This window comes from Centroberyx gerrardi, chromosome 10 (genome assembly GCF_048128805.1).
Source record: "Centroberyx gerrardi isolate f3 chromosome 10, fCenGer3.hap1.cur.20231027, whole genome shotgun sequence".
In the NCBI taxonomy this organism is placed as follows: domain Eukaryota; kingdom Metazoa; phylum Chordata; class Actinopteri; order Beryciformes; family Berycidae; genus Centroberyx; species Centroberyx gerrardi.
The window spans coordinates 6,214,627-6,234,317 of NC_136006.1; the positions used below are offsets into that span (position 1 = coordinate 6,214,627).

General features: G+C 40.9%; 1 protein-coding gene across 1 annotated transcript; it reads right to left on the bottom strand.

Moving 5' to 3' along the window:
• Positions 1 to 1,556: 1,556 nt before the first annotated feature.
• LOC139911516 (interferon alpha/beta receptor 1b) lies at positions 1,557 to 18,905 on the bottom strand. Its single transcript, XM_071899064.2, has 8 exons — positions 18,761 to 18,905; positions 13,164 to 13,293; positions 12,023 to 12,207; positions 9,039 to 9,199; positions 5,101 to 5,254; positions 4,275 to 4,432; positions 2,841 to 3,010; positions 1,557 to 1,974 (listed from the first exon to the last, which is right to left on the bottom strand). The coding sequence occupies exons 1-8, from the start codon at positions 18,813 to 18,815 to the stop codon at positions 1,746 to 1,748; spliced, it is 1,242 nt and encodes a 413-aa protein (XP_071755165.2). The 5' UTR covers positions 18,816 to 18,905; the 3' UTR covers positions 1,557 to 1,745.
• Positions 18,906 to 19,691: the final 786 nt, after the last annotated feature.

Sequence of the window (19,691 nt, forward strand, 5' to 3'; positions counted from 1 at the left end):
AAGGCGTTCTTTAATGTCGTTGTTTGCGCTTTATATTAAAAAGGGTATCCGTTCAGGCACCCTTTAGGTATCGGTACCGTTTTAAACCGTTTAAATCGTTTCACCGGTATCGGCAAACATGTAAACGATACCCATCCCTACTGATGTGATTTGACTTCATGAAGTAATTTTCTGCCTGGCAAACGCAAAATGGACGAGAAGTTGATTCCAGCCATTCAAAGCTTCCCAGTTCTCTACAAATTTTATTTTAAAGACTACAGGAATAAACGTTTCAAAAACGATGCTTGGAGAACGGCTGCATCCTTCGTTGGCGTCGATGGGAAGCTCTGAACTAATTCCATTGAATTTTTCTGTTTATTTGCGATTAATGCTACCAAAATAGCACTTGCTACTAGGGCTGCACGATACTGGAAAAAACTGACATTGCAATATTTTTTTTTTCTGCGATATATATTGCGATGTGAAAAAATACAGGAATTTTCACCAAATGACTTGAATCGCTCTATCAAGCCTTGCCCCTTTAAGAAGGTGGCCTTGTGGGTAACCTGCGGGTGACGTAGTAGGAAGTGAGTGTGTTTTTAGCCGCAGCCAGAGTGAGTTGCAGGATGCTAAGTGAGTAAAGTTAGCATAGTTAGCGGGAAAAGAGCTTAGAGCGTCACCGAGAGGCCGTGCATTATGTTCGCTGCTGTACCGAAATAAAGTGCCAGTTCTCCACTGCAGAGTCGGTCCGGACTCTTAGTAAAAAGCTTGTTACCAGCTACGAGCCAGGCTAAGCTAAAGTAGGCTAGCACAACACCAGAGGCTTCCCAACTACGGTTCAGAGCCGCGAAAGCTGGAAAGGTAACATACGCTACTCTTATAACAAACCCTTAAAGTAAATTATGTTATATCAGACAGACTTCTCTTGTAGATTAGTCATGGAAAATAAGAACCGTGCGAGTTTTCCTTTTGTATCAAGCAGCAAAAAAGTTGTAGCATGACGTGTTTGAGTTAATTTGCCTAACTTGACATCGCACGTCCTGCGATGTGACTATTGCGAATGCGCACATCGCGATGACGATGCTGAAGCGATATATCGTGCAGCCCTACTTGCTACCTTGCTATGTTAACTCATCACAAAGATGTAACGTTATGAAAAGCGAAAATACATGATTGACTGCACAAGACCACGACACAGACGCCATCGGAGCCTCCGTCAGAAGAGAGCGACCCGTCAACACAGTCGCTCGCAGTGTGAACGCAGAGTTAGACAGCAGCTGGTGGGGGTGGAAGGTACAACAGAATCATATCAGCACTAATGCACTTTTTCTGGATGGCACCAAAATTTACACTTAATGTATATCTCACATGAAGACCTACATCTTCAGAAGGCATCTGTAAAGAGAGACACCTCAGCGTTTAAGTGGTTTGTCTTTAAGTGCTCCTCCCTTGTCAGTTGGAAACGAAAACCACAGACTTCTAGTTTTGAGTTTGTTTTGTGTGAGTCTGTCACTCAGCGTCTAGTCCCTTTTCCTTAGTGGTTAATATTTTATATGTATATTTTTTTTCACGCGACACCGTCCTCTTCCGTCTTCACAGTGACAGCTGGAGAAATTGCTCGGAACGCCACAGACGTCGCTGACCATTTTCCAGCAACATCCGTCTTCTTTAAATTCTTCCTTACTTCAGCTTCTTCTCAACACATTTCTTTTTTTTTTTTTACCCCACTAAGTCTTTCCCGTTCCTTTCGCCGACCGGCCGCGCCTTCAGACGCACATGTCCACGACGCCCTCGTCGGCGATCAGACGTTGACCCTTGACCTCCGGGGCCATGTCCCGCATCTTGACCTGCTCCAGGTCGACGCGGCCCTGCCAGGAGTCCCCCATCCCCCCGGAGGACTGAGCGCTGCCGGGCTGCCGCAGGCCGGACCCGCCCTCTGTGGAGTAAACCCCCGAGTCTCCGCTGCCCCCGCTGTCCTGGCGGCTGTGTCTGCCGCTGGCAAAGGCAAAAAGGAAATCATTTGATTCAGTCACTTAATGGGAAAAAAAATCATGTTGACTTAACTTTACAGTGGCTCTCTTCCAGTGTGGAAAAGTGTTGTCAGTTCAAAATGTTACTGTGTAAGTACTTGATAAAAAATCTCTCTAATATGTAATGTGGTTGTAAGGGTTAAATAACACAACTGAAGTGCAAACAGTTTGGACACACCTGACTGAATGTTCTGTTTTTCATTCACTTAAAGCCATTTTGATCTAAAGGTTTCTGCTTAAATGCTTAAAATTTGTTTCTTAGACAACTATAAACAGTGAAGTTGATCCTATGTATGAATTTCTTTCCAAAGCCTTTGCCTTTCCATCAAGGCAAAGGGCGGCTACTTTAAAGAATCTAAAATATAAGATAGTTTTGATTTGTTTTACACTTTTTTGATCACTGCATAATTCCATTTGTGTTATTTCATAGTTTTGATGTCTTTACTGTAATTCTAAAATGTGGAAAATAGTAAAAATAAAGAAAAATGTGGTGTGTCCAAACTTTTGACTGGTAGAGTGTATGTTGGTACATTATGTTGTTAGACCCTTATGAATTAGGGAGATTTTCATTAAGTATTTGCACAATATAGTAATATTGTGTGCTTTCAATGCTCTTCCACAGGGTAAAACACTGATTTAAGGCTACTGTGAAGTTAAGTGTTGACATTCATGTTGTGAGTGACTCTTCTGTATAAAATGCAGTCTTTGTATGATATTTTTGAGCACTTATTGAAAAAATAAAATGAACAGTTTCTTATTAAAAAAATGCATGTGTGCTTTTTACACAGAAACTGAACTAACAGATACAGCAGCGTCAGAAAGCAGACCGACCTGCTGTCCAGCTCCAGCTCTGACGGCAGCTCCTCGGAGGCGGGGGGGTCGTGGATTTCCAGCAGCACGGCCTCCGTACAGATGCTCAGCTTATCGCAGGTCAGCTCGACCTCCGAGTCCGGGGTGAGGAGGCGGGGCATGTCGGACCCCGGAGAGGAGTCGCACAGATACTGGGAGGAGAGCGAAGAGAACATGGAGGGAGATCAAGAAGAGTCGTTAGGGGAGTTAGGCATGGGACGATATGAAAATTTCATGTCACGATTATCCCGGCCGAAATAATTGCGATTCACGATATTATCCCGATAATCATCAAAATATGCTTAAAACTCTTAAAATGGCACTTAAAACATACTGGAATCACTTTACTTTACATTTTGTTAAGAAACAAATATTTTTATCGCATCATAGGACACATCTGTTTTTTTGTGAACATCCTTTTTAGTGAAAAACAAACGAGGACAGATTCAGACTCTTGCCAACACCCAGCAGGTAATCACAATGGGAGAAAAAAATCCATTAATAAAAATAATCTACAATCTATCAACCTGATATCCAAGCATTCACATGGTTCAGTTAGTTATGTGTTGTAAATGCACAGTAAATGAATAACTTGTTTTGTTTTCAGATCACACAGACAGAGGTACAGCAAGGACAGCAGAATGAATGCAAAAAAACAAACAATCAAACAATCTTAAATAAGGTAATCATAAATTATAAGGTCCCCCTGCATAAATAAAGGGTAAATAAATAAATAAATAAAAAATAGCAACACTGTGTGAGTCTGTTCTTTAAATAAAATAAAATCAATAGGACTGTACGTTACTGAGCTAGACAGCTTTTTCAAGTCACTCATGAGGATATTCACGATTATCCCGATAAAAATTCACCAAGATAAAATTATCTTGAGTGTTTTTATCGCGATAAACGATAAAATCTTATATCCTCCCATCCCTATTAGGGAGGAATTATTATTAACTCTAGCAGGGGGCGATTAGGGAATATGTATAAATGCAAATAGGCGTGGAATATAGGGGGATGAGGAAGAATGAAAGAGGGAGGAAAAGAAAGAGAATGAAAATTTTGAGTATACATCTTTACTTTATAACTTTACATAATGCAGTGAGGGATCATTCAAAAGTCTAAACCAATGGAATATCAGTCAGGGAGAGAAATGCAGTTTTATTTGAGGTAAGGAGGGGCGGGACTGTTCAAAAATCTGTGACGGTTTTATTGGTTGGAATTTTTATTTATTTTTATCGCCTCCTGGTGCAGCATGAGGTCACCGTTAAAGATTTTGAGGAAGTAAAGGTAATGGGAGTTAATTTCCTGGAGATTATAAAGATAAGACTTGGGAGGAACAAAATCAGATTTGCCTGCCGTCCGAACAAAGGGCAAATTTGCATCGAAGAGATAAGTGTATCAGCTGATGCTCACCTCCTGGATGTGTGTCGGCAGCTGGATGGAGGGGTACAAGGTCGCCTTGAGGGTGCTGTAGCACCTGAAGGAGCCGTACAGCGTCAGCACCACCAGCATGAAACAGATCACCAGCGAGGCCAGGAAGTAAAGCAAGATCTGCCACCAGGGTACAGTGCCTGTTGGAGCACACACACACACACACACACACACAAACACAAAAACACACAGTTTAGGAAAGAATGCAATGTGGAGGTACAAGGTGTACGCCCCCGAGTGCAGGATGTGTCAGATACAAAATGTGGCTATTTTCCCAGCAGAGAGGAAGACAGAATATTGACATAAAAATAATCGAAAATGCATTTTTTAGTGATATATTGAAATTCAATACAATACAAAAACATGGCAATACGTATCGTGGGGCAGAAAAATGAATCGTGATATTAGCTCCGTTTTATTCTGCCGTAGTAATCACAGATGAGACGGTTTGACCATCACAATTTCACAAGCTCTCCATCCAAATTATATTATTTTGCACTTTGTAATGACATTTTTAAATTGTTGTTTACATTCTAGCAGCCAATGGCATCACTAGAAAGATCTGTGGCTCAGAAATAAACACAATTCTGCACAGTCAGACTTTGTTGTCACTGGACTTTTATTTATTACATCGTGTATCGAATCGTGAACCCCATATCGTCCCATCCCTAGCATTTTTGGTAATTTGCTTTGGCATATATTGATAGATTGGTGCACAATACATCCAGGGATTTGCGGTAACAACGTGAAAAAGTCATTTTTCACTCCGCAGAGTCTTTAAAGTAAATTTGAAGGAGATGTACGCTACCTTCGGTCTGCATGCAGTGCGGCGAGGTGAAGTTGCTGCTCTTGTTGTAGTAGTCGTAGCGCGACTGGACGCTCACGCAGTACCAGGTCCAGACCTCCAGCTCCGGCAGAGTCACCAGGTTCACGCTGGTGTTCACCACCTTGGTTCTCAAGCCCTGGAGGGACAGATGGGAGAGGCGACTTAACCTTCAGGAGAGACTCTACTGCTGGCTCTTACTGAGGATTACAATCACACCTTAAGTTTGGAAACTAGTCTCTGCAAGGGATGTGGTCAGTGCAAAAACCAAACAATAAATGATGGGTAAAACAAATAAAAACAGAAAATCGCTAGAAAGAAAATGAAATGTTGAAGGAATAGCTGTCCATTAGAGTCGCTCTCCGTTAGCCAAAGATACATCCATCCACAAAAATCACTGTTCTTCAATATTCATGACTCATTATTTCAATAATAAAGTCAAAAACATCTGTAGAAATGTCTGTTTTTTGAGGATACGTTCCATTGTTTTTTTCCACTTTTACACTGCATTCATTTTCCAAGAGAGAGTGATTTTCATTTTCATTTTGGGACAAAAAACCCTACGATTCATTACATTCAACGTTTCTAAACATTTATTTTCCGTCTTCCACATATCTTTCCCGATCTTGTTGTCTTGTGGAAGAGTCCCAACACAAATTGAAGGAACGTCCACTTAGTCGTCCATTAGAGCCGCTCTACATCGGAGTACATTAGTATTACCGCAACACCGCAGTGTCTCCACAGCCCGGCTTACGGGTAATATCTTCACGATCTCAACGGCGAGCTTGATTGGCGGTTTGGTAAGAACTAATGGCTTTGTGCTTTCTGCCACAGTGACACCAGATAAGTCTTATCTCAGAGTGAAGCTCACAGAGGATCAGATTTTGGGGGGGGTGTGCAGGCCAGGGGAGACGCACACAGAATATGAAATCAGGGCTTCGCTCTCCTCTGGATCCTCATTTAAATACCCCTGGCCTATATGGAAAGCAGATAAAAAACCTCTGAGCAAATAAGGTCTGCAAACAGATGTGGCTCAAAGCTCAGTAGTTCAAACACACACACACTAGAATTTGTTCTTTAGTGACCTGCCTAGTAAAATAAAGGTTAAATAAAATAAATAAAACAGAGGCCTGCAGTCTAAAGTTTAAAATATTGGCATTTATTTAAGGATTAGCTGACGCTCTTATCTAAAGTGCCTTATAATGAGTGGGACCTAACTAAAGTGGCAGAATGCAAGTTTTGTGTATCGCAATGAGCTAATGCTTAGTGCTTATAACTGAAGGGTTTAATTAAAATCACAAATCTATATTCATAACTCAGTATTTCAATAATACATTTGCAAGTTCTATTATGAGTCTGACTTTTACACCAGCAATCATTTCAGAGTCGATGTTGATTTCTTTTAAGAAGGAGAGCAACTAATTTGGAAGAAAACAACCCCATCACTTCTTTACATTCATTTTTTCTGAATGTCTCATATATTTTCCATCTTCCACATAACTTAGAGCGTAAAACCTCCCTGTCGTTGTGGTCTGGAAGTATCACAGCGAGTCCCAACACATATTGACATATTTGTCCATTAGAGTCACATTACATACTACATACTACATTAGCAGTATTACCACAACAGCCAATATTATTATATTTAATATATTTGGAGGTGTGGCAGGACAAATGGCTTTGTGCCTTCTACCACAGGCTTTGTTTTTTTCCATTTAAAAATTTGACACTTTTCCACATATCACTAGGGATCGGATGATTTATATTGAAATTCAATATATCGCAACGCAAAAATGTGACAATACGTATCGTGGGGCAGAAAAATGAATCGTGATATTAGCTCCATTTTATTCTGCTGTAGTAATCACAAATCAGACGGCTTGACCATTACAATTTCACAAGTTCTCCATCCAAATTATATTATTTGCACTTTGTAATGACATTTTTTAAATTGTTGTTTATGTTTTAGCAAGCCAATGCCATCGCTAGAAAGATTTGTGTCTCAGAAATAAACATAATTCTGCACAGTCAGTCTTTGTTGTCACTGAACTTTTATTTATTACATCGTATCGTGGTTGTACCGAATCATGAACCCCATATCACTTATCAAAATTGCATTGTGAGATAAGCAGATCGTCCCGTCTCTACATATCAGTGTTTAGACTTTGCAGATTTATTGTTTTATTTATTATCATTTATTGCTTCTCACCGTTTTGTGATACTCTATTGACCCCCGAGGGAGAAATTCAACTTTTGCCCAGTCTCTCTAAAGCAGGGATTCTCAACCTTTTTCATATCAAGGACCCCTTAAATAGTCCACATTAGGGCCACTGACCCCCATTTGATGAGATGTTGTCTCTCGAACCCAAATCTGAGAATATTTTTTATTGTCAGATTTGATTTTGTCCAGAATCCCATGACTATCTGTATTTTAGGTAGAGAGATAACAGTGAAACTATGATCAAAATAATCATTCTTCTACATTCTCAAATCTACATTCTCAGTTTGCTGGGGACCCCCTGGAACCCCCTCAAGGACCCCTGGTGGTCCCCGGACCCCACGTTGAGAACCACTGCTCTAAAGCACATGCAATTTGCAACGTGATGGAAGTGAATTTTCAGGCTCTTTCCAAGCAATCATTCTTGCGTTTTTTTTTTTTTTTGGGTGCTTGAGAGTCGTCCAAACGGTCGTCACACCGGTTTTCAGACAGAGCAGCTGACAGGAAATGATGGCACCAGACAAAACATCTTATGCAAGATTCACCCGCATCACAACAGTGACAGGAAACGGATGAAACCTCTGCTGCTGGAGGTGTTTCGGCACAAGACGGCACAAACAATAACCTCTGCAGAACATTACAGAACAGGATAGAGTGACAGAGAAACCAGGTGCCTGCTTTGTATTCTGATTTGAGTACTTGTTTTTGTGGCTGCTGCACTTTTAGGGGTTTCATTGCGGTGGGTTGGGTGTCAAAAATATCTTCAGGGACCAGAGAAAAATGGGAAGTGTGAGCAGGAGAAACTTTGGGGTATTTTCTAGATGGTGCTTCTGCTGCGTGCCTCGCCTGTTTAACGCAAAATATCTAAAATACAGAAATCTGTAAAGAGAGGTACCATGAAACAGGAGCCTTCAAGCAGCCTGTCAGGGGAATTTCAGTCCTCAAGCTGTGATGTTGTAAAGTCTCTCTTCATTTTTTCATTATTTTTAAAGCACTCACACACACACACACACACACACACACACCTCAAGGAATCAATGCGCTGCTTTCACTAATGCCATTATTAGGGCTGTGCAAAAAAATTGATACAGCTGAGTATTGCAATATTTTTTTCCACGATACTTTATCGATTTTCCAGCCCCTCGTATCGATACATTAAAAAACAATTATTCATGTTTTAAACAGATTTAAAATGTCCTTAAATTTCCCTCAAATCCCTTCGAATTAAATAGTTTTGACTCAATTTGTCCACTGAGTTATCAATATAATGTGATGTACATATTAGACTACCCAGGTGGTACACAGCAAGTTGTATTTTCAGCTCTATTTTTAAATTTTCAGTAAATTATGTAGACTATTGCAATATATCGCAATATGTATCGTATCGCAATGTATCGTGATACAATCGTATCGTGAGGTCCTTGCCAATACCCAGCCTTTGCCATTATATGCATCCAAATGAAATGAACCAAACGCTTGCTTTACTAAAAATGTCTAAAATGGCTTGTTGACTGGCTGTGGATGGGAACTGTGACGTCAAATGAAAGCAGAAAATTTCAGAGTATACAAGATTGAACGTGTGTACAACATTTAATTTGTACATGATTTAACAAGCATACAGATAGCAGATTCAGAGCATGCATGCTTTAACAAGTATGCACAGTTTAGAGGAGTCAAATCAAATCAGTTCGGTTGTTTTCCCTACCTGTGCGTCTACGGAGCGCTCCCAGTAGATGATGCGGTAGTACATTTTTTTGATAATTTCCCTCATGGAGCCGTTGGTGCTGGTCAGCGGGTCGGAGATGGAAACGTCCAGCAGGCTCCCAGCTGGAGCCAGGTCCACTTTGGATGGAGGACCGACGGCAGCTGGCAAGGAGGAGGAGGAGGAAGAGGAGGAAGAGGAGGAGACATGAGACCCGGGGACAGAACCGAGGGAGTTCGGACAACGGCGTGACATTTGTGCTCTGCTCTTTTTTTATGTTTTGGTTTTTCTTTTTTAAAAGCATTTGGGTTAGGGTTAGGGAGCGAGAGGTAACTGTTTGAAAAATTAAATACTTGTTTTATTTATTTCTATTTCTCTTGCATTTTGCATTTTGTCATATCTTTAGTTATCACTGTTATTTTATATACATTTGTTCAAGAAAACGAAAAAGAGCATATTCCGGTCTAATTGCATGTATATTTGTATGGATATATGTGCTCATGTATGTGTATATATGTCAACATGCTCAAATAAAAAAACATTTGACACAAGAAAAATTAAATACTTCAATACCCAGAAATCCTATAACATGAGGTCAGTGAACTGCCCACAGCACGCTCATGTTTGCCAACCAGCGGGTCTGTGGTCATTTTATACCAAAGGAAACCAAAAGCTGTTTAGTAAACAGTTTTAATTTGTCACTTCCTTTAGGCGGAGAAGTGATCGTATCTGACAACCGAATATAACTCAGGCAAATAAGGTGAATCTATGCTGTCTCTATTAGTCTCTACTATGGGATGCTCTTCTCTGTTGCAGCCCCACTGTGATTTACGTTGATGAGACAGGTGTATTTTTACATAAAAATCTTCTAAAACTCCAGTGCAGCTTTAACCTTTATTTATCCAGGGAAAGTTGCCTGAGCTAACATACTGTTTTTCATTTACCATTTACCACATTCACACTGGGAGCTGCCCAGTACAACCAGTCCTGTACTGCTGGACACTGAGCAGCTCAACTGCAGCAGTCAGGGGCTCAGTGCCTTGCTCAAGGGCAGAGGTGGAAAGTAACTAAGTATATTTACTCATGTACTGTACTTAAGTACAATTTTGGAGGTACTGGCACTTTACTTGAGTATTTCCATTTTGTGAGACTTTCTACTTTTCCTCCACTACATTTCAGAAGGAAATCTTGTACTTTTTCCTCCACTACATTTATCTGACGACTGGAGTTACTAGTTACTTTGCAGAATAAGGTTTTACATGCAAAACATACGATAAGCTCATAAAATATGTTGCATTGTTAGAGTTTAAACTCCCCAACAGTATATGGAGTTAGACTGACAACATTAAAATACTTAATGCATCATTAATTTAACACTCTCAAAGAATGAGGACTTTTACTTTTGATACTCAAGTACATTTTACTGCTAATACTTCTACACTTTTACTTATGTACACTTTTGAATGCAGAACGTTTAAGTATTTTTCCATTATGGTACTGCTACTTTTACTTAAGTAAAGAATTTGAGTACTTTTTCCACCACTGTTGCAGAACTCTTTCCTTGACTAGTTTTCCCAGTCAGTTCAGGGATTCAAACGAATGACCTTCCTGTTTATCTACCAACGACCAACCATGGACGAGCTGGCAGGTAAAATTTCCATCCCTGATCAGATTAAGCAACATGGACAAACATGTTGGACACATAAATCATGGGCTAAAATTTGTTTAACATAGCCGATGAGTCACTGGGTGAATTCCAGCTGTGGTATAAATCCCATATTTTACCGCGTTGACAACAGACAACTTAACAGTTCTCCATTACTCAGCTGTAAGTAATGATGCCTCCAAATCCAATTATTTCACTCCAGCAGCCGGATCAGAAAGTAATGAGCAGGAACACTGTTTGGGATTGGCCTGCCTGTTCTCATATCACAACAAATATGTTTTTGTGGAATCCAATTTCCAATTTTATCCAATTTTAGTTTAGCACTTTTCACTACTGTCTGACTGTCCTGTCAAAAATATTTTGCAAACAAGCAAGCAAGAAAAAGATGGTTGCCAGATAGATGCTTTGAGCTTACTAGGTTTAGGTACTACTTATTCCAAAATAACATCTTTTCATTTGCAAGTAAATATCGATACTGTGGACATGTGGACAATGTTGAGGCCATTCTGAAATTAGATAAGATAAATCTTTAATAATCTGTAATGATCTTTAATGATTCCTATGGGGAAATTGGGCAGAACAAGGCTGTAAAAAAAAATGCATTTTATCCCTGCATGGGCAATTTTCATTTTTACTGTATATTGGAAATTAGACCATAATTAAAGCAATTAGGAACATTACGTTTTTTTTTTTTTTATCTGATTGCTATATGCCATAGCGTGTCATGAGTCACTGCTTCCATCAAGTGCATATTAAGAAGCTATTATGCACATTTCAGTTCTATTAATTAAATTCAAATAAGTCAAATAAATAGACCAATCCAAGCTTTTGCCCTTGGCTTTAAACTGCAATATGAGATTTGATTCACTTTGTGTTGCCTACAGCTGCGTCTCCCTGTGTTATAAGCTTGGTGAAACTGTATTTATGCGTGTTGGAGAGGGTTGTGACTGAAATGTTTGCCATGTCTGTTTGCTCGCCATGCTCTTTGCATGTGTTGAATCATAAAACAATGCGGTTTCTGTTGTTCTAAGCTTTAACAACAGGTTACCTTTCCCAGCAATGCGGTTCACTGAGCAAATACCAGTTTCATCAGCGTCTCTCTGTGGTTTTACAAAGTCTTTCCTTCTCTCGCTCTTTTTTTTCTTCTCCTTTCTCTCTCGACTCTAGTGTGTTTGCCTTGTTCTTGATGGTCTGCAGTGCGCCAGCTGAGCTCAAACGCTGCCATCGTCTCGTGAGTAAAACATATTTCCTGCAAAGTTATCTTAGCCTGAACCAAGTTTCCCTCCCCCCGCTCCTCTTCCCTCTCTTTTCTCTCCCTCACCCTCTTTATCGGGGCAGAATTCTGTCTCGGCCCAGTCGGAGTGATCTTTGCCGGCGTCGGCTCGGACGCGAAACACGTAGATGCCCAGGTAGTGCAGGTTTGAAGCCGTCAGGTCGCAGCGCGTGTGGGGCGTCCCCACACACACCGTGGTCCAGTCCTTCTTCCTCCTCAGCAGCTTGAACTTCCTGGATGGGGAAAAAAAAAACATAGAAATCATCAGATGTTTGTCGTGGCAACACAAGCAGCATTTTCAGTTGATACAAACAAAGCTGATTTGAGAAAGAGGCGGGGCTGTTTTTTTTTAGAACTGGGGGAGAAATGAAGGTTGACTCAATTGAATGTGCATGTAAGGGAAGATAAAATAAAATCTAGGAATGTATAAAATCTAGGAGTTCATAAGCAAACTGGTGCAAACTCATCATCAGTCCTCCTACTGCATAATTGGATATTACTACATACAGAAATACCTTCTACTTCATACCTTGTTATGCCTAGTACTCACTTGTCTACTACTTGATGCTTTTTTAACCCTGAATCTTTTATCACCTTTGAAGTATTGTAATTTTGCATTAATGTATTGTATATTTCAGGGGGGTATTTTGGTCCTCCACTGCCTTTACACAGACTTTCTGTGCCTTAATTGCAAGTCTTTGATTTGCTGTAGTACTTTTAAACTGTGACTTGCTCATTGTGGAGCCATTTTTTGCCGATGATGATGATGATGATGAAGACCTTATGGTCGAAACACGTTGGGGTTCATGATTCGATACAACCACGATACGATGTAATAAATAAAAGTTCAATGACAAAAACAAGGTCTGACTGTGCAGAACTGTGTTTATGTCTGAGCCACAAAACCTTGTAGCGATGGCTCTGGCTTGCTAGAATGTAAACAAGCCAGGAGGTTTTCAATCTCAGAGCTAGTAGATTTGATTCCTGATCCTGATGAGCATCTATAAACCTAAAGACTTCTTCTTAATCCACAAGACTGTCAGACTGTGAGAAGATCAGACATCACACACACTTGGACTTTTTCCATCCCGGGTCGCAGACACACACTCGCCGACCAGACGAACACACGTTAGCAGGCGAGTGAGATTTCCCTCCCTGGTGTGTGTGATCGTGTGAGAGTGACACTTACGCGAGGTACTGTGTGGTGAAGGTAACAGTGTGGTCGGCCGCAGCGCTCTGGTCGCAGGCCCAGCTCAGAGCGTACTGGGTGTTCATGGCGATCATGGTCAGATTCTGCGGTTTGGCCAGCTCCGCTTCGGCTGAAAGAAAACCAGGAGAAAGCTCGCATCAGAAGACCAGCCCGTGCTAATTAGTGGAGGCGCTACAACTGTTAATGTAATGACTTCCCTTTAACATAATAAACCGCAATTTGCAGCTGCTAGTGTAATAATCCTGGAAACACCGTAGCTTATAATAATAATAATGCATTTTATTTGTACTGCACTTTTCATTCACATTCCTGTTAACTACATTATTGGGTTTTATTACATGAAAGGGAAGGTTGACATTTTTGACATGTAAACCGTTATCCACATATTCATGGTCTTTGAATGATAGTTTTGCTTTTGTGGTGTTATTTTTGAATAAAAAAAAAAAACCTTTTGGAGTAAATATTTATCCATGGAAGATGAGGCACTGCACTCTCTCCATTAAAAACGAATCTTTATTATCCAAATGATCGCTTGGACCTTTATTAGACATGGTTAAGCGTTTAAAAACCTAGAAAGTATGTGTATATGTTTTTTTGTTGTTTTCCTTTTCTTTCTTTTTTAACCATGGCAATGACAAAACCAAAAGGAGAACACAATAATACTGAGAAGAAGAAGTAGAAGAGTGGCAATGTTCCAATTTTGTAAAATCCCCTGAACGCAACATGTCACCTCAAGAAAGAGGAACAAAAAAGAAATCACTATGAATAACCTGGACTCTTCGGAGGCTAACACACCTGTGTCGACTAAGTAAGAGAGACTCGTATTGTCAAGTCAGTTCAGGCAATTCAATACCACAAGTCCATTCTGAATAGAGGGAAACTGTGTTAAAAAATAGATGAAAGAAGCTTTGATCTCCCGCATGACTGAATACACAATATGAACAGGAAATATCTGATGAGGGGAGTTAAGAGTTTTTGGGAGGAGGACAGTCCCTTTCAGAGCTGCTGGAAAGTGTGTGTGACTATGTGTGTGTGTGTGACTGTGTGTGTGTGTGTGTGTGTGTGTGCGTGCGCTGACTCGTTCAGTCTCAGTGGACTCCCGAGGCTTTGGTCGAAAAAGGTTGCGTGGTATTTTCCTCTCTGACTCAATCTGTTTTTTGCCTCTGGTGTTTTCTGTTCTCTGTCTCATACCGTTTTTTTCTCGGTCTCGGCCACAACACAATTCAAATCACACATATTTCACTAAACTCTAAACCCCCCACTGACTGCTGTTTCTCCAGCCTCTTTTACAATACATGCCCTCTGCAACCAGGGTGAGGAAAAACACTCCTCGGGGTAAAGTTTATTCTCACTTTGCCCTAACGAACTGAACCGAAAGGAAGAAAACGGCTCCGAACATGTTTGCTGTTGTGAAGAAACGCTAAAGGAGGAGTCTGGCACCAGCTGGCACGAAACTGTCGCAACTGGTATGACAACTTTTTGAGGTTTGGTGAGCGATCAGGCTTCTAAAAAATCCCGATCGCTTCCCGTTCAATGAAAGGGAACAACACTGTATGCTGTAACAAGTGTATTCTCAATGTCCAATAAAGTGAAGTAAACAGCTGCTTCCTCTCGGCCTTTGCCCCTCAGATACGGATTCCTCTGACAGTCATTAGGCTTCAGGTATGAAGGTGCGGCTACTGTGGGCGAAACCGCACCGATGAATCACAAACACGAGCCCAAATGTGGTCAAACTGCCAGGCTCACGAGCTGTGACACAAAGTGAAACGATGACTCAGCTCTCGTCCAGTTTGAAAATGAAAGCGAACCGAGAAATCCCTCGTTTTTTTTTTTTTAAAGCACGCATCGCATCTCGTTTATTTGACTGAATTAACGCGAGCGATGTTGTGTTGATCTCGTCTCCTTTAGCCTCAAAGAGCTCTCTGTACGCTGCGTTTCCGTTCCGGATCGTGGGATCTCAGCCTAAAAACTCGATCCCTCTTCTTTTCTTTTGCTGTATTTCGGCAGTTATTTTGTGAATTATCTGACAGATTGCTGACCAGACACTGGGATACTGGCTCTATACCAGGCTATAAGGATGCTGTGCAGATTAAGTTACTATTATTTCAGTTACGGCGTGGCAGCAGCAGGGAGACGTGGACTGCAGCTATAAACAGAGTATTGGAGTAAAGGTCAGACTGGAGTTTGCAGCTGCGGCCTCTCTGGCTCCGTTCACACTGCAGCTGAAAATGTCTTAATTCTTAATTTTTCCCTTCACATATGAAACAGATCTGATGTTTTCTATTCAGTGTGAACAGCAAAGAGCCGCACGGAGTCGCATTTTTTCCCCAATTCCCATCTGAACCAAATGGATCTGTGGCACAAAATGAGATCCTGAGACATGCGGCCAACGTCGGACTGAGAATTTGTCAGCGTTGCCATGACGATATGTAAATCTTATGTCATTCACCTGAGACAACTGTTAAAATTTTGGCATCTTGGTTGAGCAGCGTTAGCATGGAGGACAATAGAACGACTATTTTCATTATCGATTAATCTACTGATTCTTTTTTCAATTAATCAATTAAAAAATATAGTCTATAAAATAATGACAAACGCCCATCACAAGTCACCAGAGCCCAAAGTGATTCTTATAACTGCTTACTTAGTCTGACCAGCAGCCAAAATTCATTTTGTGGAGAAAAGCAGCAAATCTTAGCATTTGTGAAGCTGCAACTAGCAAATATTTGGTATTTTTACTTGATAAATCGATTATCAAAATTATAATCGGTTAATTTTCTGTTGGTCGACTAATCGATCGATCGACTAATCGTTTCAGCGCTAGAGGACAACAAGACTCAACAATGGCTAGGAAATGAAATATACTGAACAAAAATATAAACGCAACACTTTTGTTTTTGCTCCCACTTTTCATGAGTTGAAATAAAAGATCTAAGACTTTTTCTATGCACACAAAAGGCTTATTTCTCTCAAATTTTGTTCACAAATTTCTTTAAATCCGTGTTAGTGAGCACTTCTCCTTTACCAAGATAATCCATCCACCTGACAGGTGTGGCATATCAAGATGCTGATTAAACAGCATGATTATTGCACAGGTGTGCCTTGGGCTGGTCACAATAAAAGGCCACTCTAAAATGTGCAGTTTTATCTTGAAAAAAGACATTTGTTAGGCACTGAACTATGGATCTCACACGACTAGGGCTACAGATATGCATTTTTTGAAAACCAGTCAGTATCTGGTGTGAGCACCATTTGCCTCATGCAGTGTGACACATCTCCTTCGCATAGAGTTGATCAGGTTGATTGTGGGCTGTGGAGTGTCGGTCCACTCCTCTTCAACGGCTGTGAGAAGTTGCTGGATATCGGCAGGAAGTGGAACACGCTGTCGTACACGCCGATCCAGAGCGTCCCAAACATGCTCAATGGGTGACATGTCTGGTGCGTATGCAGGCCGTGCAAGAACTGGGATGTTTTCAGCTTCCAGGAACTGTGTACAGATCGTTGCAACATGGGGCCGTGCATTATCATGCTGCAACATGAGCTCTGGTGGACATTCCTGCAGTCGGCATGCCAACTGCACGCTCCCTCAAAACTTGCGACATCTGTGGCATTGTGTTGTGTGATAAAACTGCACATTTTAGAGTGGCCTTTTATTGTGACCAGCCCAAGGCACACCTGTGCAATAATCATGCTGTTTAATCAGCTTCTTGATATGCCACACCTGTCAGCTGGATGGATTATCTTGGCAAAGGAGAAGTGCTCACTAACACGGATTTAAAGAAATTTGTGAACAAAATTTGAGAGAAATAAGCCTTTTGTGTGCATAGAAAAAGTCTTCGATCTTTTATTTCAACTCATGAAAAATGGGAGCAAAAACAAAAGTGTTGCGTTTATATTTTTGTTCAGTATAGTTCAGTCTCAATTCAGTCAAAACTTAAAAGGCAGATACTGTCATACTGTAACTGTACGAAACGTGTTGGAAACAAGCGAGAGAAGCGTAGGCATAAAAACGGATGTAGTGTCTTTTGTTATTGTTCTTCTGCACACAAGTGTCTTTTATCGGATGTGTGTTACACCCTAGAATGAATATAAACACTCATCCAAAAATTCAGATATGAGCAGCAACGCAGAAGTGAACATGAAGCCCTGCTGTGTGGTCCAAGAGGCCGAGCTATCCGGAGACATCACCCTCCCCCGCCCCCAACCAACACACACACACACACACACACACACACACACACACACACACACACACACACACACACACACACACCCCATCACTCCTACTTCATGTCTGGTCCAAGGACAGGAAGAGCTTGGCAGGGAGGAAAAACTCCCCACTTCAAGAAAAGAGAAGAAAGACGAGGCTGCATCAAGTCAAGGCCGGGTCACATGGAGACGAATAGAGGAAATGGAACAAGATAAAAATGATGCCCATTTTTTTTTCCACAACACATTTTCTCATGACCGAAAGCTCTTACCAAATCATACTCCTTTTGTCAGCTATTAATCTTTGCCCTACAGTACCCAGGCTGCCTTATTTGAATGGATTGGGAAAGGCTTTTACTAGCTAATTTGAATTTTAATATGGATACAAAATTTCTCCAGAATAACTTCAGGCCCCGCATTTGTTTTCCCGGCTTTGAAAAACACTGATGCTGCCTTGCATAGTATTGCAGCAAGCTGGCCAAACTCTGACTCTTTTCCAGTTGAGACAAAGGTAACATCGTCTAAATATGGTAACAGCTCCCATGGTGCAAGGCAAACCAAACAGCTAGCACTCATCCTGTAGGAAATGTCACCATGGCAACAAATGAAGGCAGGACTTGTGCACAAGACAGGAAACTAACTTAATCGTGAATTTGCCAGAGTGGCTGGTAGTGTCAAGTTTTACCAAAATGTACCAACATTTGGCAGGTGTTATGCAGGTGTTATGCTTTTGTTATGCTATACTGGTTATGCAGACAGTATATTATGAGTTGCATATGATAATGAGCATCATTCCAGTACAACAGGTTATATGGAAGGACATTTTTTTGGTTAAATAGCCCTCTAAGAGTACATTATATGTTTATATAATGAACTGCAGCTATAGGCATTGGGTCTACATGTTGGCAACTACAACCACAGATTACATCATTGTAGCCTTTACTGCGGGAAGCTTGATTATATGGTTTAACCGCAGAGTAGAATGTGTTTTTATGATAAGGTTAGATAAATGTCCAAACGCTACATTTGGGGTTTTGAAGCCAAAATGTCCAGTCGCCTCACCAGTTCAGACTCCGTATCTTTGGATCGCAGTTACGTTGCTGTTGCACAGCGAATCCACAGAAATTAATGCAGCCGAGGCTTGATTTCGACAGACACGGATATACAGACAAACAGACGACAGGGATATTTTCTTACGGCTGTGAGACATTTAAATCCCTGGCAGACTGGTAGAGCAGCTAGGCCTAACGGTGTCGTTGCCAGTTTTAACGTTACCCCATACAGACAAATTCAGACCCACCGAGACCAAACACACACTCGCGAGCATATCAACCTGCCGACGTTAGCATGCTAGCAGCATAACTTACCAGCGCTGGTTTGGAAGCACCAAAGGAGAACGAAAAGGTAGACAGCAGCGAACATGGTCGATATTTACCGAGGTAATAACTGAACACCTATCGACTGTTACTGCTTTTCATGTGTTCTTCGCTCTAGCCAGGCTCGGCTCGGCTCGGCTCGGTCCCCCCCCCACCGCCTGTGTCAAGACTGTAAAGACTAGACCGGTAGAATAAATTTTTTTCCCGGTTACTGCTTTCAAAATAAAAGCCTCATCGACGAACGCGCAGCAATGTCGATGACGATGATACTTGACACCAAAGTGAATAAAGAGTAGATATTGAAGGAGGGATCCATAGCAAAGCTGTTTCTTAAAAAAAAAAGTTCTTTCACAGCATATATTAATGTCGTAGCAATACAAACAGTAATATGAATAGGCCTACTAATAATAATACATTTTATTCGCATAGCAGTTTTTCAAAAACAGGAAATTTCTAAAAATGGATTTTGGAAGATTTGGAAAATGGAAGTGATTTATCAGACTTAGCCTAAGCTGCCAAAAATACAGAAAAAAAGATGCCATCACACAATATAACAGACAACCTAGAGGGATAGCTTACTGTGTTTAGGTCATCAAATGTTATGGGTGTTTTTTTTTGTCTTAAAAAGTCAATTTTTCATCTGCCATGCAACATCATTCAATATCATCTTTTTAGTATCTATAGTCCATCTCACCCCATATTTATAAGCATGTTTCCCCCATGAACGATGCAGGTAGCCCTTGGGCCAGTCAGTAACAAGAGGAATCCTTCCAATTAAGTTTTGTCAAAATCTGACCCCTGGTGTAGCAGTAATGGCCTTTCAAACTTTGAAATCTTGCCCTTTAATTATATAATAATTATCACCTGAGATATAATGTTTGATGGACTGAGCCCCCCCCCCCCTCCAACCCTAACCCATTAT